The sequence below is a fragment of the Helicoverpa zea genome, chromosome 4 (assembly GCF_022581195.2).
Source record: "Helicoverpa zea isolate HzStark_Cry1AcR chromosome 4, ilHelZeax1.1, whole genome shotgun sequence".
Lineage (NCBI taxonomy): Eukaryota > Metazoa > Arthropoda > Insecta > Lepidoptera > Noctuidae > Helicoverpa > Helicoverpa zea.
The window spans coordinates 7,953,880-7,975,247 of NC_061455.1; the positions used below are offsets into that span (position 1 = coordinate 7,953,880).

Consider the following 21,368-nt stretch of genomic DNA (forward strand, 5'->3'; position numbering starts at 1 on the left):
TGTTCGATATTAAAACTGCAACAGACAAAGGCTTGAAATATTAACAGAATATTGAGTTATTGTTATTCTAGACTCTAGAGCGATTGATTTTTGTGGCGTTGTTGTATTTATTTTGAAATGGGCAATATTATTTTTGTTTTCCTGTTTGCTTGTTGTGCTGTTTATTACCTCTCATTAAATAAATATCTTTTCTGCGAATTAAAAAGTATTTCAGTCTTTTATGCAATTTTAAATGAAAGTTAAAACATGATGTCTTAAAAGCCTGTGAGCTATAACAAAACATAAATAAAAAAAAACTTATTGTCAATGCATTTAATGATACTGAAATAATTCATTTCATGAAATTGAGAGAAAATCCTACTTCAATCTTAATTTTCATGTACAGATAGAAACGGAATGAGGAGATTAAGTTTGTCTTGCAAATGTTAAGAGCTGTATAGAATACCAATCGATACCTACATATTCATAATGGCAGAAAGTGATAATCTCATTCCTTCCAATAATCCCCCTGGCGAGGCCGCCACAGAAAACAGTGTTGTTGAAGCAAATGGATCTTCTGAAGATGCTGTTGATGTAAGTAGACTTTTAGATATTTAGAGCAAAAAAATTTTTGTTGAATGAATCATGACAATTATAATTTTATATAATCGAAAGTCGTCATTTTATTAAAAATTAACCTTATTTCATCAAGTACCAGCCTTGACACTTATAAATATTGTTTTAGATCAATGCCCAGATTGATGAACAACGGCGCAGAATGCAGCCTACAAAAATGGAATCATTCTTTGCCATCACAAAGTCATTGATAATTAGAGCATTAGTGGTTTATTTTATCACATCCATGTTCCGGCAACCATCAGCACCTAAGACAGATCTAAGCAACCCAACTGCTACACCTCGTGTCCCTGCCATAAATATGTTTGCTAATGGTACAGTATTAGACATGTATTGTTATGTATCTGAAAGAGAATTTTACTCAAACTTGGATGATTCAGACTTAATTTGGAAACATACTGGTATTGTTTATGGTGACTGGCATGGAGGACCTAATAATGATGGCACATTCACCCACTCCACCAGTATCACGCCTTCAGATGCATTAAAGAACAATGGATCAATTTATCTACATGTATTTCTGGTACAATCTGGGAAATCGCCTGATTCAAAAAATAAAAATAATTATGGTGGACCTTATATTACCTATGGGAAAAAGATGCTCAATAAGTATAAAAAGTTAAGGTATATGAAGACCCATAATTTGCTGACTGGCCAAACCGAAAAATCAGCTGAAGAAATAATCAAAGCTGAGACTCTGAAAGAAGAAATAGTTTCTCACTGGCATCCTAATTTGACCATAAATTTGGTCACTGATCAAACTAATTGGATGCAGGGGAGTGTTCCACCTCCATTAGATGAATTCATTTTCTTTTTACCAGATGGAAAACAATACAAGCCTGCTGTCTTCTTGAATGATTACTGGAATATGATGCGTGATTATGTTCCAATTAACAAAACTTCTGAGGTTCTCAACCTTGTGTTAACATTCCAACCACTAAGCCTCTTTAAATGGCAGCTATATACTGCTCAAGCCATGAGGGACAAATTAAGCATGTTCTCTGCACTAGGGGCTGAAGAACAAGATGAGGAACAGGATACTGTGAAGGAATTGCTGCTTGATACATCTCCATACTTACTGGCACTTACCATTAGTGTATCTGTGTTACATTCTATATTTGAGCTACTTGCCTTCAAAAATGATATTCAGTTTTGGAATAACAGGCAGTCACTTGAAGGTCTTTCAGTAAGATCAGTATTTTTCAATGTTTTCCAGTCCACTGTGGTGTTGCTATACGTACTTGACAATGAAACAAATGTCATGGTCAGAATATCATGCTTCATTGGGCTACTCATTGAAGTATGGAAAATCAATAAAGTGATGGATGTAAAGATAAACAGAGAGGACCGCATATTTGGGATACCTAAGCTGAGTTTTACTGACAAAGGATCTTATGTGGAATCTAGCACAAAACAGTATGATATGTTAGCCTTCCGCTATCTCAGCTGGGCTTGCTTTCCTCTCTTGATTGGATATGGTGTGTACTCCTTGTTATATCAAGAACACAAAGGATGGTATTCCTTCATCTTAAACATGATGTATGGATATTTATTGACTTTTGGATTCATCATGATGACACCTCAGTTGTTCATTAATTACAAATTGAAGTCAGTAGCCCATCTGCCTTGGCGTATGATGACATATAAGTTCCTCAATACTTTCATAGATGATATCTTTGCATTTGTGATCAAAATGCCAACCATGTATCGTTTAGGCTGTTTTAGAGATGGTAAGTGCTCACTCACTCATTTTATTTGCGTTTATATTGAATATGTGATGTAAATTCAAAGTCCAACTTTCAAGCAGTGGCAGAATTTTTCAAATCAGTTCACTAGTTTCAGAGCCTTTAAAATATGAACAAAAATGTATCCTCTTTATTAAATTAATATAGATATATACATAGCTTAGAAGTATAGTAATATTATGTACATGTATGGAATGAACCACGTATGATATGAAGGAGAAATAGAATACAATATACAATCACCATAACATAAAATGCTTTTTGTTTCAGACATAGTGTTCTTCATTTTCTTATATCAGCGTTGGATCTACAAGGTTGACCACAAGCGTGTCAATGAATTTGGGTTCTCTGGTGAGATGGAACAACAACAAAAACAAGTTAAGAATGGCACTCCAGCTATCACAGAAACAGAACAACAGTCTGGAGATAAGAAGAATGATTAATATTCAGTTTCAATTGTATTTTAGGTAAAGTATTCTTCAGGAAAATCACTCTTTATTACTTGTTTTGAATATTTATACAAATATCAAACTCTACATCTGTATGCAAATAGTATACCAGTACATAGTTATGGACAACATGTGGCAACTAATGCCAGTATAAAGTCACAATATCTTTTCAAAGGTTTACTTTCCAAATAAAATACAAATTCACTTTTAAATTAAATAGAATGTCAGAATAAGTAATAACAAAATATATATATTTTCCTCATAATTATTTGAGGTTGCTTATTAAAATACCCGTTTAGATATTGGATGGCATGATGTGAAACTTTGTTTGTGCAAATAGGGAAATACATTTGAATGTTATAGTCATTGTAGTATGACATATGTATGGGAAATCAAAATTTTATGTATCCTAAGCCAGAAGCTTTTGATAATTATATGTATTTGTGTAAGTAATAAAATACAAATTAAGGTATATTCAGATGGAATTAATTTTAATTGTATTTTCCTTTCTGAACAATTTATTCATATTCAATTAAATAATCGATTTTATGTTTGGCTGAATCATTTTCACACCACAATGCCATTTCATTGTGTGTTTCCTTGTTAATTTTGGGCAGCGTTTTCTTGTAAGCAATAAATCATTTGAGTGTCTTCATTACATAAAAAGACCGTTTTTAATTTACTTAACTAAATTAACTGTCATTGCCTACTTTGGAAGAGCAGCAACATACAAAAAAGTACCCAGTTACTTACGTAGGTCTTGAATTATTGATCTAAGTTTTTCTCTCCATTGAATATAGAGTTTCATTGTTATGTTATTTATAACTGTTCTAAAATCATTAGTGTCATAAAATTAGTTTTTTTTAATGACCAGCGTCACTGTAAACAAGGAACTATTTGACGACAAATAAATAAGAGATAAAAAGACATGTTATCTGTTAGAACTTACAAGTATTTATTATTTAAATTTAAATTAAATGAATTTGTAGGATGTTAAGGTTGTGTGATATAATGATATATTTAATATCATATTTATCTCGATTCTTATGTTACTTTTATAATTATTAAACAGTGTGTATGTGTTAACAGATAATTATTAATTAGGAACAGAATAATAATAAAATATCGGCACCTGTAAGTATTAAAGTAATTAGACTTGTTTTAATACAACAACTGTGATTTTGTTCACATCATGAGTCCGCGCTGTGTGCTCTAGATATACTGTTGACAGTGGAATTACTTATCATGCTCCGATAGTAGCGTCTTGTACCTTGATGATATATATTTTCCTCTTAATGCTTTTACTTACGAGTGCCGACCTACATAGCTTACTCTGAATTTATATTTGTCTTCATAATGGAAATTGACTTCATAATAATATTAACAGTATTTTTATCAGTGTCCATTCCGCAAGTTTTTCTTCCAAATACTATTATTTTTCTTAAAAAAACAATTCATTGTTTGGAGCACAATATTGTTTTATTGCATCACTATTACACATTTTAATATAATAATTATAATTTTAAATATCAATAAATTTGTTGTTTCAAATGTATAGTTTTTTCTTTCTATTATCTATAAGTATTTCAGGTAGTTTGAGAACTCCTTCTGATGTATGGAAAGTGTCGGTGCGGCTGCGGCTGGCTGCGTGCAGACACGTTTGCCATCCGTTGCACGGATATAACTTGTACCCTTACAGAAGTATAGCTGGTCTCGTCAACGCTGAAATGATGTGCCCCACTATATGTACACAGATAATGCGCACATACGGTAGCGGGCTTATCATTTCAGCTTAGATGAGCTTTTAAAAAAGGGAAGGGCAATTAATTAAAAAAAAACTATAATTATAAATGTAAAAAGATTGATTTATTAATATATAACAACAATAAAGTAATTCAAAACACTTCACGAAAGCAGTATAACAATAACATTATCAATTTGTGGTTGCTATTTATGTCACATATGTACCAGGTGACCGTTAAACATCCACTTATGTATGATGAATCGCATTTAAAATGTTCTACGTATGTTTATATAAATATTCGAGTTTTAGTTTTGCACATACCTACTTTGAATACTGCCAATCAACATAATATTCAGATTAGGTCTAATCGTAATTCTGATATCACATTATTAAGACTAAAGAAAGCTTCCAAACAACTTTGCTCTTCTTAAGTTTTAGCTGTGTTCCTTGTGACTACAGCAGTTAAAAATGACCAAAACTGCGACGAAGCATGAGCAATAGAACAATAAATTGGCTGAATTTAGAGGGGCAAATTGATGTAAACAGTAACATTTTTTGGGTGGTATTTTTTATGCTTGCAAAGTTTAATGTCTGGTTTTCTTAACTAAGTTGATTGTAAAATCAGAGTAAGCACACAAGTTTTGAGCTAATCAGTTTCTTAGTATTTTGGCATCTACCACCTTCATTCAACCTCGTCAAATTGTGGTACTGACTCAATCCCTGCAAAGGTACACATATATGTACCTATAGGTACGCATATCAGTTTTTTTGGCCTGCTCAATATGGAGTAGGTACCTACATATGTGTTTTCTTATCACTATTATTCAATACGTTATAGATTCAGTTCCTGTGTTCTCGGTCGGAAATGGACCACAGGATAATCTTCAGGATTTTCAGGGTATCTTCTATAAGATCATATGAACTCCAGTGTTCGTCCGCGGCATTTTCAAAGACTACTGAGACTACTACTGACGTCGCTACTGCTATTGTTGTCAACATCACTGTTGCTATCATTTTCCGTAACCCAGCCATCCGCTTCGCCGCTGTAAATAATTCATAAAATTTATTTTTTAAATTCATATCTATACTAATATTATAAAGCTGAAGAGTTTGTTTGTTTGAACGCGCTAATCTCAGGAACTACTGGTCCGATTTGAACAATTCTTTCGGTGTTAGATAGCCCATTTATCGAGGAAGGCTATAGGCTACTTTTTATCCGGGTTCGTGCAGAGGTTCCCACGGGATGCGGGTGAAACCGCTGGCAGAAGCTAGTACAAAATATAAATCATCATCTGCCTAGGTATTTCCTAATGTATACTCGTAACGTAACGACCGTCATGATGTTCCAATGACGGTTAGTCGGGAAACAAGTAACTCCGTACGAATAGGTAATTTTTTTATGAGGATATGGAAAACAGTAAATTAGGTAAATTGAATGTTAACAAACAATGGTCTGAACTTACTCCGAATCCATTTCCCCATCGCTGTCTTGTACAGAAGAGTTCTCAGATGTGGAGTCATCAGAATTGTGACTGTTTCTGAAAACAATAATTAAAATAAAATAAAACACCCTTATTGAAGTCATCAAGTGTGTGGTACTTACTCGGAATCCTGTTCTTCATCACTGTCCTGCGTGGATTGGTTTTCAGAGTCACGTAACGATTCACCAGAGCTGTGGTTGTGTCTGAAAACGAATATAATGCTACTCTATACCCATACTACAAAATCATGTAGGTGGGTTTTAAAGGTTAGGTAATATTCGACTTCGAGCTTTATTCTGTATGAAACTTCTTTGTTGGGACATTCGTTTATCTATGACAGCCACATGTGTAAGCATTTCAACATTTTTACGATGCAACTAGCACTAAGCAACTACCACACTTATTTACCCGTTTATTTAATCTAGCACTTTAAGTAAAGCACTAGGCACATAAACATAATGCGAGCTAAACTTACTCAGAATCTCTTTCCCCGTCGCTTTCATGGTTGGAGGGGCTATCGTAGTCAGGTGCCGAACCCTCGGGGCTGACACATTGTCTGGATAAAATACAGCTAGTTGATAATGATAACACAAAAGACCGTCTTAAATATTATTAATGTGATAAGTAAACGTCCATTTTAAGACTTTATTTCCTGGCGGAGCCATCGCAAAAGTAAGTTATTCTGGCGTTACAACATTGTCCCTAAAAAGATTTTGATTATTAAAACATTTTTACGATGCAACTAGCACTAAGCAACTACCACACTTATTTACCCGTTTATTTAATCTAGCACTTTAAGTAAAGCACTAGGCACATAAACATAATGCGAGCTAAACTTACTCAGAATCTCTTTCCCCGTCGCTTTCATGGTTGGAGGGGCTATCGTAGTCAGGTGCCGAACCCTCGGGGCTGACACATTGTCTGGATAAAATACAGCTAGTTGATAATGATAACACAAAAGACCGTCTTAAATATTATTAATGTGATAAGTAAACGTCCATTTTAAGACTTTATTTCCTGGCGGAGCCATCGCAAAAGTAAGTTATTCTGGCGTTACAACATTGTCCCTAAAAAGATTTTGATTATTAAAACATATAAACTTACTCCGATTCCTCGCTGTCTTGGATCCAGCGAAAGTCGGAGTCAGCTAAGTTCTCACCATCACGGTTGCGACTGCGACTAAAATAAACCAATAAGTCAATTCTATTCGAAATTAGGGAGCCTTTTCCACATTTCTCTGTTTTTAGTGTACAGGGCTGTGTAAGGGGCTGATCCAGGCTTTAAAAAGGTTGGATCAACGATAAGGTACCTAGTAAATTAGAGAGTAGGTAGATAAGGGGTGTGCATAATGAAATGTATATAGGGAGAGTATAAATAGATATAGATGGATAGTGTAAATTAGTGTTGTTCGAAAAATGTTCTCGTGACACTTACTCTGAATTTGGTTCATCGTCGGTATCTCGGTTAGAGTCGCTTTCACGTTCCGAGGCTTCACGAGAGCTGTGGCTACGTCTGTAAATGAATAATTTTGCAGTTTCGGAACCTGTTTTACTTAACCGTTCACTGTCTTTGACTGTTTAAGATGCAAACACAATAGCTGTACAATCGGTGTGTACATACGTTGTTTCACATATGACTCATGGGGTGGGTAAGTTATTTAAACTCGGCAGTTGATATTTTAAAGGACAATTTCAAAAGTATTTGTAGGTTGACTTACTCTGACTCGTGCTCTTCTTCACTGTCGTGCACGGAGTCCTCATAGTTAGGCGTGGACTCACGAGAGCTGCCACTATGCCTGGGAACAGTAAGCCCAGTCACTGATTTATGCTTCCGCTGTTACATCGAACCTATATCTATAAGTTTTAACAACTATGCTCGTAACATATCAGCTGTGAGAGTTCAACCACCTCTCATTCATTTTAGGACTTTCATGGTAGGTAACCTACCTCTATTTAAAAAAAGCCTGAGAGCCTACGGGCGGATTCATATGCAGTTCCATAAAAGTGACTAATGGCTATAGTTGCCTGTTTTCTGAGCGATCCTGATTCTCTGCAAAATAGAATCAAAATATACTTATTATAGGTACCTACCGTGTAGTGTTCGCGTCCGAAGCCCATATCAGATCTGCCGAACTCTGCAACGAATAGGATCTGCTGCATAAAGCTATTCAATTTTTATAACAGCCTAATTAGAAGCTTAGGCAGCCAGGTTTTCGGTCTATTTTCAAGGGTATTTTAGTCTAGATGAGAAAAAAATTAAAAGTGTATTACAATGATTGTTTAGAGGAAAAGCAATCGGGAAATGTTAGTTTCACTTCGTAAGGTACATAAATATATTTTTTATTGCAGTTTAAAGTTTTTAGGTTTTTTTATCTGTCTTTGAACACTACGAAATGTCGCCGCCATGCTAATGACGTCATTACGGTAGTAAACAACTTTTAACCAAGTGTTTTTCATATTTATATCCACTGGTACTTGAATCCATAATTTGTCTGGTGTTTTTACACTAGTGTTCTCACATTCAGAAACAACACACCAACGATACGGAGCATAATTACTCATTATTAAAATTTTCAATACATATCAAAATATGTATTACTGACAGCTGTAGTTTGTTTACTAACGTAATGACGTCATGACCAAAAAACAATCATGGCGTCCGTTGTGTGCCGCGTTTTCGCGAAATACGCGCGAAATTTGAAATTATGATAAAACAATTAATTTATATTCGTACATAACGTGAGAAAAAAAAATATTTTTAATTTTTTAGAGATATATTAAGACTAAAGAATTTATTTAAGATATATTTCAAAAATGCATGTAATACCCTATTGTGGATCATCAAAATCTATACATATAATAAAATGATAGGCAAGTCAAAACTGTACATTGAATATTTTTTGTAAAGAATACTTGGGGGGTGATCCATAATCGATTCTGAACCCAAATATGTAGTTTTTAGAGTTTTTGTCTGTATGTCTGTTTGTCTGTATGTTTGTCCCGGATAAACTCAAAAAGTACTGCATGGATTTAAATCAAATTTTGCAAGACTATTACCTGGGGGCCGGTTCAACACATAGGCTATATATTATCACGCTATCACCTACGGGGGTTGAGCAATGAATGATTAAATAAACGAAATTGGAAATTCTATATTGCTCACGCAGACGAAGTCGCGGGCAACAGCTAGTCCAAAATAAGTAAGGGAAACCTTCCCAATCTACGGTAGGGTCAGACAGTGCCGGATTTATATTTTTAATGAGAGTAGGCTACTTTATTTCCGCCGCCCCATGTACAAACCTTATAAATGTACATATCAAGCAAGTGGTAGTCCTTCTATGTGATTTAAGTTTTTAGTTTCTGAAGTAACGTAGGCACAATTGTCTCGAGTGAAAAAAACTTAAAAACGCCAACATGAGCTTTTATGTGACTTTGCAACTTGGAAGATGTTTTGCTCGAATTATCACTTCCTGATTGTAATTGTAAATGAGACAAAGTGAATCGCAATTATCGATAGCAACGCAACACCAGCACGAACATCAGATAAGTTATTGCTACAAATCGTGTCGCCATCGAAATACTACAGAAACTGAATTAACTGTTATTAGAATAGCTACCTATCTTGGAATATTTTAAAAAATCACTTGAGCCCTCGATGACATGGAATTAATGAACTATAGTGAGACCACATGGAAATTTTAGATATTGTCAAAATAATACCATTTTTTTTTACAAAAGATTGATTTAATTAAAATATACCAATCATTGTTTTTCATAACTATAATAACAATTTTACATAACTTTTTAAGAATAGAGTTATTTCTACATTTATGTACAATTCTTACACTGGACATATTGCCTCAATATGTCCAGTTTCGGATCAATAGAAAGGACAATGGGCATGGACCCTGGGCTATCAGTCATTTTAGTACTGACATCTAACTGATTAAGTAGGGTTCTATACTTGCGGACTTTCGGCATTGAAGTTCTATTCTCGTGGTATACTTTAAAACCGAAAGAAATGCATATTTGTTTCTGATTACTGATTACAAGAGCTATTTGATACTGACTGGTCGCTGATAGTCCAGGAATGCCCATTCTCCTTTAAAATAATTACCGCATATAATTCACACAATAAATTTTAACAATATTGTAACAGAGGCATGTCTAAATGCCTTTCAATTAGCTTAATTGTAACATTGAAACATAATATTTTGTCAAACATGTAAATAACAAAATATTCTGCTATTTTAATGACACTTTTGATTTACTTCTTCGTATGCACATGTGACGTATGCACTCATTCTAGAAATGATACCTCTTCTGGCCGGTTTCTGAGCAACCCTATCAGTTTTCCCTCAAAAATTTATTCACCGATAAAGTTGCTGATAAACCGTCCCTAAATTAATTTACACATGACGTGAACGTCTTTTTCAGTGGAAAGCACCTGACTCGGGGTGACAAATTAATTTATTATTATGGAAAAACTCCATTTGAAGCTTCTCTATCCATGAGATCTTCTTTGCTTATACCAGACACTTACACATATTTTTGAATTTTTGCCTTGGTTGTTTTTTTAATTAAAGAATTAAAAATGCAAAAAAATAACTGTTTTATTGATAGACGAAAAAGTGCTGGTTTACGTTTCCTCTGAATAAATCATACAAATTGAGTCAATCATACAAATAATAAAAATGTTTGAAAAATAATGACAATCATCACTTGTACAATTATAAGTAAACAAGCATTTTATAAGGTATCTTGCTTGCTCATAATATTTTTATTTCGACATATATACTTGGTAATTTTGAGAAAAATGAACATTCCTTATGTTATCACAGATTAATCTCAGATACGCTTTGTATCCAGATGCTTTTGTGATGTACGTACCAAACTAAATTATTTTACTTTTAATAAGTACCTAGATACATAGATGGAGAAATTAATCAATTGATATAAATGTATGAAAAAGCTTACCGTAGAATTTAGGTACAGCTCAGAGATTCTAGTTTTTTAAGTGGTGCTATCGCATAAATGAGTAGCACGAACGCAAGCATATGTGGTATAAGAACACCAAAATAATGCTTTAATTAAGACCAGCTTATAAAAAATTAGATGAAACTTTAGATAATAAAAAAAATCGTTAGTGCTACACATTTAGGCAAACATGATAAGAGGAATATTCTTTCAAGTGTGATAATTTTTAAGGCCATATTGCGACTGTTATACTAAGTAGTTTGAAGTTCGATAGCGACACGACATGAGTACGGCATGTACAGTTCACATCAAAACAATTTTGCTTCTCTGAAATTGGCTACCAGACTGCGCAACAGTGAAAAAGGTATCAAATATTTTTTTAGCTAAAGATGCAGCTGTTTGCTAAATTTTATTTTTAAAAGTTAGATCTATATTTGTGTACAGACGTCAGCAGGTCAACCTAAACGGATCTGTCAAATTTTATCAACCGAACACTAATCTCCGACTATTGTAATAAGGTTGAAAATCAATTGAATAAATTTGACAGATGTATGTGGAGAGACGACGGCTGCGCAGGGTAGCAAAAGTGAGTTCAGAGATGTTTGGTATGTTGCGGTGCTGTTGCGACTAGCGGCGCGGGCAGCCGGGCGCCCAGTGGCCGCGCGCGCCGCAGCGGTAGCAGCGCCCGTAGCCGCCGTAGTACGCGTCCGGCAGCCCCGCCACTAGCGCCGCGCCACCACCACTACTACCTCCGGCTGCTAAACATCAAACGTGCTACTCAATCATCTGCAAAGCGTTCAAAAACGATACAACCTCCCACCACGTTCCATCTTAGTCCCTTTATATGCAGACAGCACATCAACCTATCTCAATCTGTCTAATTTCTTAAATAGATTTTCAACTTTATCACAATAGTGGAAGGTTCAATTTTACAGATTTGGGTAGGTTGAACTGCTGGCGTCTGCACCAGGGCCGCGGCAACTCTTTCGATCATCCTGCATCCCCGGTAGGCTTAGGCCTTAGTGGCCCCCACTGGGGACGACACAACCTCAACAGCGAGCTTATGTTCTATTCAATAGTTCGCCATTTTCGCAAACCTTAATTTTAATGTTGTTAGTCCCGATATCTATGTCCCGCTCCAGGCGTGGACCATGAGTGTCCTTAACGAACTTGCCAGGTTTTAATTACGAATTTCTATCACGACGTATGCTATGATTGCTTTTATATACCACCATGTAGTTCGCAAGGAGCCTCGAGCAGACCCCTAACGAAAATGCTATTTAAACTGGACTGCAGGTAACGCGCATTTATCAAAGCCGACTGCGCCGAACAAAACGAATTTTAGAATGTTGCGTTGAATGACAGTTGATATAGAAAGTTCGCGCGTTCGGCTGAGATTAATGTACGTTCACATAGTAGGTAATGTATTTTCACGTACCCGATTCCTCGTCGGCGTCACTGTCAAATCCACTACCATCGGAGTCATAGAAGCCGTCGTGGAATCCGTAGTAGTCGCTGTAAATAAAATAAAACATTTTTACAAAAAAAATCCGACTTCAACAACATCCACCAAGAACCTTTTCAGTCAGACAAATTCTATGCTAAAACCGCTTCAAAATTGGGTCAGCCAAGCGTGAGAGAATTGTGCACAACCTTACGTACAGCTTACAGGTCAAACAGGGTACCGCCTTTTTTTTAACATTAAAAAAATACATATTGGTCTAAGACAGCTTTCAAACTGTGTATACTAGGCCAGTTAGCGCTTAAACCAAAGCTTAGGGAGTGGGCCATACCATTCGGAGACGACAGTTTTACATTGCGGCCTCGTGAACAGAAGTTGTGCGATGCGACTATAAAGCAACGAGGCAGTCATGGGAGTAAGCCAATGGCTATATAGTCCTACTAATCCTAATATCCTACTAATATCCTGCTAATCCTACTAATATCATAAATGCGAAATTTGTGAGAATGTATGGAGGTATGTTTGTTATTCTTTCACGCAAAAACGGCTGGACCGATTTGGTTGAAATTTGGTATGTAGATACCTAGGTAATACCCTAGATTAAAACATATACTGCTTTTTATCAACTCAAAACGCGGGCAAAGCCGAGGGCAGAAGCTTAGAAGTAAGGAATAATAATTAAATAAAATAAATAATAATAATGAATAAGTATATAACTCACTCCTCCTCCTGTTCCTCCTCCTGTTCCTCGTAGTATTCGCTGTCGTTGAAGTCGGAAAACTCGGAGCTCTCGTCAGCGCTGTTTCTTCGGCTGCAAGTACACACTTATATGGTACCATAGAACAACACACCAGTGTTCTATACTCCATTTGAGCACTTAACTAAAGCTCAACAACCTCGATACGACATTATACACAAATACATATTAAACAAATAAACTAAAATAACGTTAAACATTGTTTCAAGTGATTGTTATTTATTGTATTTGCAAAGGCAAATTTAATTTTTAAAGTGAGTTTTTAAGTAAAAAGTTGATGAGATTGTTTTTTACTTTTAGCTAAGTGCTTACTCAAATGGCGTTTAAGTCCTTTCACCTACCATCCCAGAATTTAAATAGAAATATAGGTATATTAATACCGTGTTTTGAAAAGCACGTTAAATCATGGGTATATATTAATACATAGCCTCGACGGTCAGTTACGGGTAGTCAAAACTTTGAAAGGACAATGCTATTCTTTGTATGGAAGTTGGGCTCAAGAGTTGCCCACAGTAACTGCATAGTGTATTATGTTCCATAGGCTTATAATAGGTCCCAGACCGAAATATTTCGAAATCTATCCCAGGAGTGCTGAGAAAAACTGGTTTGACTCTTATTCAATACTACGAAAAATATGCTTACGAACTCTTAACTATTCCACTTTTATTACCTTAATTGAAATGCATTATAATATTAATCGACAAATACGAGGTATTGAACGAGATTTTTTTTTACCGACTTCAAAAAATGGAGGAGTTTCTCAGTTCATTTGTATTCTTTTTACGTAAGTACGTGCATAACTCCGTCGTTTACCAACCGATTTAAACAATCATTTTATTGTTTAAAAGGATTTACTTTCCAAATAGTTCCAGGGTCCAGGGTCTGGTGATAGAAACCTTAAAACATTATGGAACTCTCGGAAATTGTAAGCACATATCGAATAAAAACTTGTCATTCGGGTATATGTCTCCGACACCACAAAACTGTGGAGGTTAAGACCTGACCTGACGATGGAGACGACAGTGAGACGAGGGAACTCCTCAACGGTATCTATTTACTACCTCGTGTTTGAGCTTATTTTATTCGTCTTGATAAGATTTTTCCATTGCCATTAAGGATATTAATTGCATGACGCTACTCGAACTTAGGACTGATTGTGGTAGATAGAGACTGAAAAGCAAGAGAAACAACAATTACCTTTAAACGTCTATTTCTGTTTTTTTTTTTTATCCTGTTAACAGTGAAACCACTATCTATCTGAATGTTATTTCAAGAAAAGAGGTTGTTAGGTTTGTGGCTGCTTAAAATGGCTTGCTAACAATGGCTGGCTAACATTAAAACTAGGTTTTTCTCGGGACCTCTGGGACCGATTTCAAAAATATTTGGATTCCGTCTTAAGAGTGAAGTAAAAAACCTATTTTAACCATTCCCACTACTGGGCAAATGGCTTGGGCTTCATAAACTGACTGTTCAAGTTGGACATTAGAACCGGGTTTTCTCGGGACCTCTAGGACCGATTTCAAAAATATTTGGATTCCGTCTTAAGAGTGAAGTAAAGAACCTATTCTAACTATTCCCACTACTGGGCAAATGGCTTGGGCTTTATAAAGTAACTGTTCAAGTTTAACATTTGAACCGGTTTTTCTCGGGACCTCTGGGACCGATTTCCAAAATATTTGGATTTCGTGACAACAGTGAAGTAAAAAACCTATTCTAACCATTCCCACTACTGGGCAAATGGCTTGGGCTTTATAAAGTGACTGTTCAAGTTTAACATTTGAACCGGTTTTTCTCGGGACCTCTGGGACCGACTTCAAAAATATTTAGATTTCGTGTTTAGAGTGTACTATGGAACTTATTTTAACAATTTCCACTACTGGGCAAATGGCTTGGGCTTTATTAATTGACTGTCCAAGTTTGACATTAGAACCAGTTTTTCTCGGGACTTCTGGGACCGATTTCCAAAATATTTGGATTTCGTGATAACAGTGAAGTAAAGAACCTATTCTAACCATTCCCACGACTGGGCAAATGGCTTGGGCTTTATAAAGTGACTGTTCAAGTTTAACATTTGAACCGGTTTTTCTCGGGACCTCTGGGACCTATTTCAAAAATATTTGTATTCCGTCTTAAGAGTGAAGTAAAGAACCTATTCTAACCATTCCCACTACTGGGCAAATGGCTTGGACCTTATAAAGTGACTGATCAAGTTTAACATTTGAACCGGTTTTTCTCGGGACCTCTGGGACCGATATCCAAAATATTTGGATTTCGTGATAACAGTGATGTAAAGAACCTATTCTAACCATTCCCACTACTGGGCAAATGGCTCAGGCTTTGTTAAGTGACTATCTATGGAGACCATTTGAACCGGTTTTTCTCGGGACCTCTGGGACCGATTTCAAAAATATTTGGAGTTCGTGTTCAGAGTGCACTATGGAACCAGCTGAAACTACTCCCACTGCTGGGCAAACTTTGAGCCCACACCCTGGCATTGTCCTTTAGACTGGTTGTCAGATGGCCAGCAGTTTTATCGAGAAGAATCATCTCTATTGGTAGATAAATTACGTGCAATGACACTAAAATTTATCATTCAGTAAAATACCTATATGTATTGTATAGACCAAACGGTTTTTCAACAAGTCAAGTCTATTCCAAACCGTGGCCAATTTAGATCGATAAAATAGGTATAACACTTGACGCCATTTTGGATTTTTTTTTGTTGCAAGTTCTTACTTTATCATCCTTTGGCGCAAACATACTTCGAGTCGTGTATTATGATATTTAATTGTTTAAAATAAGCATACCGGTTGGAGTTCGCGACGGACTGCCGGGCCAGTTCAGACTCGAGTTCTGCAACCAATACAGCTTCATAAAGCTATTCACGTTTTATAACTCTGCCCTGAATAGTTTGTATCTTATCGCTTAAGAGTGGCGGTGAACGGTCACTGTCACTTCTATGGCTAAATCAAGTCAAGTAATGCACAATAGAACAAACTTTGATTCGATCAGTGCAGCTTACGTACTAAAGTTCTTAGGCCCAGGTGCAAAACATAAAACCCTTTGCCTTTTTTGGGCCTTGCACAGAAGAAGTGTACAGAAGCCGGTTACTGAAGATATTAAAAACTATTTAATTAAAGTATATAATGTGATGTATATAAAATAATAAACTATAGTTCGGCCATTCAGAGAATGCGTTCCTGACACGTCGCGATTGAACTGACGACGTAACTTTGCAATGGCGTTGCAGTTACGATAAAAATATTTTTGCTGGTTGTTTACCGTTTTAACAATTGAGGAGCATTAAAACAACATTATTATATCAATAATCAATGAATGTAGTTACGTCGTCAGTTCAATCGCGACGTGTCAGGAACGCATTCTCTGAATGGCCGAACAATTGAATTACTGATATCTGTAATCGTTTAAAATGTGATTATAATTTTTTTTTATGGAGTGATTTAGGTATCTGTTTGTGGTGTGCGGTGTGGTGAACAAAAAGTGGGAAGGTTTGCGTAGCGCCTTAATAGAGGAAGATTAACAGCAACATTGCGATCCGAAACTGCACCCAAATTTGGCATGAAAATATTGTAATGCCAATAAATTAACATAGCAACTTCTTTAGATATTGAATAATGTAAGCATACTAATCAATTCAAATTTTGTTCCTGTGTTATAAAATAATGTATTATGAAGCTGCATTGTTGTCATAATATTCATAGCTTTTCCAATAGGTATATTAATTCATACAAACTAGTGATAACAAATTGTAATTACTGACCTTTTCTATTATCTAAAATGTCTTTTCGTTTTCGTTTCATGTCCTCGCTGAGACTTTGCACCATCTTCTCTATGAATGAGTCTAAAACTAAGCTCTTGCATTCTGATGTGATTGGCGCTCTGAAATGGATATTCATTATAGAAACTTATAAATGGTAGAAATCCTGGTTGGTTTCTTTTAACATTTTGGTTTGAACATTACCTGCAAATAGGACAGTCTTTTTTCTTCTTCTTCCAAACAGAGATACAATATTTGCAGAAGGTATGGGAGCAGTTGAGTGTAGTGGCTTCCACGAATAGTTCATTGCAAACACTACACTGCAGTTCGCTCTCCATGAGCTCTCCCATTTCAGTCAGGACCGTCTGCTTCGAGGAACCTTCACCGGCGTTATCAGGAGCACAGATATTTTCTAATATCGTGTTTCTCTCTGTTTCAACAGTGTGTAGTTGACTTTTTACCTGGAAAGTAGTCCTTGAATTGAAAACTAAATATAGCTGGGGGGCCGATGAGATAAAGTTGACCAAGTGCCAGTTTCGTCCACAAAGACTCCTGGCTATATATAATTACCATAAAATCGAGTGTGTTGTATGGATATCGAGTGTGTCCCTTTCGAAAATGAATTATATTTTGATTTAATACATAATAGGGTTCCATTTTACCCTTTGGGTACCTAAAGATCTTTTTAGGTTAATGCTTCTCGACATAGAATAATTAGTGTTCATATACATACCTGTTCGAGTTGTGCTTGTAAAGTGTGAATAACTACACTAGACTGTTCCGCTTGCTTCTGTATCCTCTCGGCAGCCAACGCAGCCAGCTCAGTCTCTCTGTCTATCACTCGCGTCTGTTATTTGAGAACAAGAACTTAGAAGTGGTGATACCAGTTTAGAATGTTACTATTCTTGGCATAATATTATTAATGATGCTTTAAATTGATAAGCCTGGTTTTCACCAGCTAAATAAAATGATGAACAGATAATCATCATCATCATCATCAGCCTATCGCAGTCCACTGCTGGACATAGGGCTCTCCAAGTGCACGCCACTGAGATCGATTTTCGGCTTCTCGCATCCAGCTTCTGCCAGCTGTAATACACTTAATACCAGCCGCAAATTGACACGTACTGGTCAAATCGGCGATTTGATGGCTATTACTGTTTGGTTATCGTTATAGTTGAATGATACAATCTACCCATGTTCAGAAAGTTATAATATGGTAAGTGATGAGCTTTTATTTCGCTCAATTTTGTATATAACTTCATAGATATAAGAGTAAATATAAATATGATAATATTTACCCGAAGCTCTTCGAGTGATTTTGCAGCATTGGTTTGTGCTTCATTTAACTTGTTCTCTATATCTTCTCTTTCTTTCATCTGTAATGTGGAGGGGAATTTAATAATGTAACAAGGTCAGTGTTTAGATCATATAAAAAAAAATTACACAATCATCGCAAATGAAACTAATTTTAAAATTCTTTGTGTGGAATCTTGGCATTGAAATGTCTTGAAAGGTCCCTTCTTTAAAACGGTTGAATAATTTGATTTTATTAGGGGGTTAAATGGCAGCAAAAAAAAAATCATTAATATTTATACCAATTTCTGCATAGCAATTTTGTCCTCATTGCTAACTTTCTTCATATGTTCCATCTGTTCATTGAGCATTTTCTCAGCCTTTAGTTTCTCTTGCTCTGTTTGTTGCACTTTATCCTCGAGATTCTTTTTAATAGTATTTAATTCCAGCTTTAAGGCTTGCTCCCTCTGTATTCTTTGTTCTTCTATTTCCTTCAATTCCTGTAAAGAGGTTGGATAGCTTAGCTTCTTAGTATGAACTTCACCTTTTGGTGGAACATAGTCAAACATGACAAACAAGTTTTAGTAAACTTAAGGATATTAGCAATTTTATGGCTATGATTTTAGTAAAAAGTTATAAACAGCTATGAAATCCTGATAATCGCAAAAACAGATTCAATGTGACCTGTGTGGGACTCAGTAAAAGAAATGCGGACACTCTTGAAATTAAAACTGAAAATATATGAAAACAAAATGTTAACTTCAGTTGTTAGCTACAAGCTCAAGAAATATCGTGAAACCCAGCTTTTACCTTTTCCTTAGCCAATCGAAGTTGTTCAGTTTCCCTTTGTAGCATTTCTAAGAACTCTTGCCGTTCCTTCAATCTAACATCTTCTTGTTCTCTTATTTTGGCCTCTAGATTCTCCAGAATTTCTTGTTTTGATGTGTTTTCTCTACTAAGTTCTAGTAGAAACTCTTCCCTCTCCTTCATTAGTTTCTCTTTGAGTAAGTTATTTTCCTTTATTAATTCTGATTCAGATTCATTGTGCTTCTGAATTTGTTCCTGAAGATATAAATAATACAAAACGGTAAGTAAGAGTGGAATACTCTTACAAAACTTTATAAAATATATACTAATTCCACACTTATTTTTAATGTGATTTTGCTTTTGAAGTTGTCATTCTTGTAAAATGAGCAACTAAGCAATGAATACTTTCCATTATCTATGATCATCACTGTACTCGACAAGAAAAAAAACAACAGCTAATGAATGAGTCTCTATTAAGTGTGACTGTTCTTATCAGTTTAAGTATTATTGTTCATAAAATATACCATGATAACTTCTACATACTGCTATGCTTTAGGTAGGGTATCCCTATTTATCATAGTTATAACAAATAACATATTACTGACATGATTTCATAAGATTACCATTTTTTTCTATAAAATTATATGTAATACGTCCTATCTATTTAAAGGTAAGCACTTTTAGCTACAAACAAACTTACTAACAAATAGAGTATAGAAAATAAAATCCTTGAACATGAAAATGATTTAACTGATCATACTCATTTGTAGGTTTGTTTTAAACTTATACCGTCTTACCACAAAAACCTTTAACATCAGTTTAAGACTTGCCTAAAAAAATTGCAGATTATGACGTTGAAATAAGGTCCATTTTGAAGCCACAATTTTTTTAGACAAGTCTAGACACATGTTTAAGTTTCTGTAGTAAGACCAATACAAAATAGAATATAGCTTTATTTTGTGATGTTGGGTAGCTTACCATGAGTTCACTTATTTTGTTTTCCATTTCATGCTTGATGGTAGCAAGCTGTGCATCTCTCTCTTCTTCAAGTATTGTTTTTTGTCGCTCTACTTCATTTTTCTCTCCTTTTAAATTTTCTATTTGTAAGGCAAACTCACTCTCTAGGTGAAGTATTTTCCTATTCATTTCTGTTTGTAACTGTTGCTTTAATATCTTAGATGTGTTCTGCATTTGTTTAGCATTTTGTATTTTTTCTTCAATGTGCTTTATTTCACAAGTTTGTGACTCTTCAAATTTCATCTTGACATCATTAATTATTTTGTTATTTGGACTGGTATCGTCCATTTTCATACGCTTTCTTGGTACTTCAAATTCGTCTCCTGATGGATATGTGAACTTGTATACAAATTCTTCTGATCCTTCTAGCAATATGACATCTCCATCACACAATGTTTTGGAAAACCCTTTGCCTAATGTCTCCCCGTTCACTTTAATACCAAACGAGCTGTTATCTTCAATAGTCCACTTGTTTTCAACTTTTTTGAAGAGACAATGATTCCTCGATATTGAAATAAATGGTACAACAACAGAATTCTTCAATCCTCGCCCTAGTGAAAACTGAGTAAAAGAAAAAAGCCATGTAGAATACATATAGCATAATGTACATAAATATAGTTATAGCATATAGGATTTAGGTAACAAATTATACTACATGAAATAAAAACAAAGTGTACTTACGTTGTCTGAGGTTAGAGGTATTTTATAAAATTCAGCAAATTCAGTTTTCAGTTTCTTACAGGACACTAATACTGGACAGTTATTACCACCTTCCATCTTTCTAGGAATGTAAAAAATAATATACTAAACACAGTAAATCTCTCATATAACAAAACTGGGCACGTTTCCCAACATTTGAAATAATAACAACATTTCCACATTCGATAAACTACGAGCTTCATTCATGAATCATAGACCAGAAACCATAGCCCATATTTATATTTTTTCTCTATGGTCCACAGGCAAAGAGTATTTACTTGACCACGGAACTTGTATGTTGGGTATTACTGGAGACCAATGTAGAATAAGTGGTGAATGCGCACCTATTTTCTTTTAGTTTTTATTTGTTTTCCTAGAGTATATGTAATTGTATGAAATCTTCCATGCGGCGAATCGGTCGAATCATCTGAATCTGGGAGAATCACCGACAGTTGCGACTGGTATAGGGTTTTAGGTTTTAAAAATACGCCGCGTTGGGGGACCGCTTCTAATTAAGTTACTGGGGTCCCTCCAGAACTATT

General features: G+C 35.3%; 2 protein-coding genes across 6 annotated transcripts; one reads left to right on the forward strand and one right to left on the reverse strand.

Annotated features, from left to right (window-relative positions):
• The first annotated feature begins 278 nt into the window (after window positions 1-278).
• On the forward strand, window positions 279-3,475 carry LOC124629754 (cleft lip and palate transmembrane protein 1 homolog). Its single transcript, XM_047163286.1, has 3 exons — window positions 279-573; window positions 725-2,345; window positions 2,631-3,475. The coding sequence occupies exons 1-3, from the start codon at window positions 469-471 to the stop codon at window positions 2,801-2,803; spliced, it is 1,899 nt and encodes a 632-aa protein (XP_047019242.1). The 5' UTR covers window positions 279-468; the 3' UTR covers window positions 2,804-3,475.
• A 1,178-nt stretch (window positions 3,476-4,653) lies between these two features.
• On the reverse strand, window positions 4,654-21,046 carry LOC124629768 (E3 ubiquitin-protein ligase RNF8-like). 5 transcript variants are annotated; one of them, XM_047163304.1, is made up of 18 exons: window positions 20,809-21,046; window positions 20,089-20,688; window positions 19,114-19,365; window positions 18,606-18,803; window positions 18,309-18,386; window positions 17,741-17,854; window positions 17,212-17,468; window positions 17,011-17,129; window positions 13,194-13,283; window positions 12,449-12,525; window positions 8,125-8,168; window positions 7,752-7,829; window positions 7,469-7,546; window positions 7,139-7,213; window positions 6,510-6,590; window positions 6,157-6,237; window positions 6,017-6,091; window positions 4,654-5,596 (listed from the first exon to the last, which is right to left on the reverse strand). In XM_047163304.1, exons 1-18 carry the CDS (start codon window positions 20,902-20,904, stop codon window positions 5,500-5,502), a joined length of 2,490 nt encoding a protein of 829 aa, XP_047019260.1. In that variant the 5' UTR covers window positions 20,905-21,046; the 3' UTR covers window positions 4,654-5,499. The 5 variants fall into 5 exon arrangements, with proteins under 5 accessions (XP_047019260.1, XP_047019259.1, XP_047019261.1 ...); XM_047163303.1 differs by lacking the exon at window positions 6,510-6,590 and adding an exon at window positions 6,875-6,955; XM_047163305.1 differs by lacking the exon at window positions 6,510-6,590.
• Between the last annotated feature and the right edge of the window lie 322 nt (window positions 21,047-21,368).

Coding starts and splice junctions, on each gene's coding strand:
- LOC124629754 (XM_047163286.1), top strand. CDS start 469: ATGGCAGAAAGTGATAATCTCATTCCTTCCAATAATCCCCCTGGCGAG. Junction 574..724: donor CTTCTGAAGATGCTGTTGAT/GTAAGTAGACTT, acceptor ATATTGTTTTAG/ATCAATGCCCAGATTGATGA. Junction 2,346..2,630: donor TTTAGGCTGTTTTAGAGATG/GTAAGTGCTCAC, acceptor TTTTTGTTTCAG/ACATAGTGTTCTTCATTTTC.
- LOC124629768 (XM_047163304.1), bottom strand. CDS start 20,904: ATGGAAGGTGGTAATAACTGTCCAGTATTAGTGTCCTGTAAGAAACTG. Junction 18,804..19,113: donor TTCGATTGGCTAAGGAAAAG/GTAAAAGCTGGG, acceptor ACCTCTTTACAG/GAATTGAAGGAAATAGAAGA. Junction 12,526..13,193: donor GAGGAGGAACAGGAGGAGGA/GTGAGTTATATA, acceptor TTTTATTTACAG/CGACTACTACGGATTCCACG.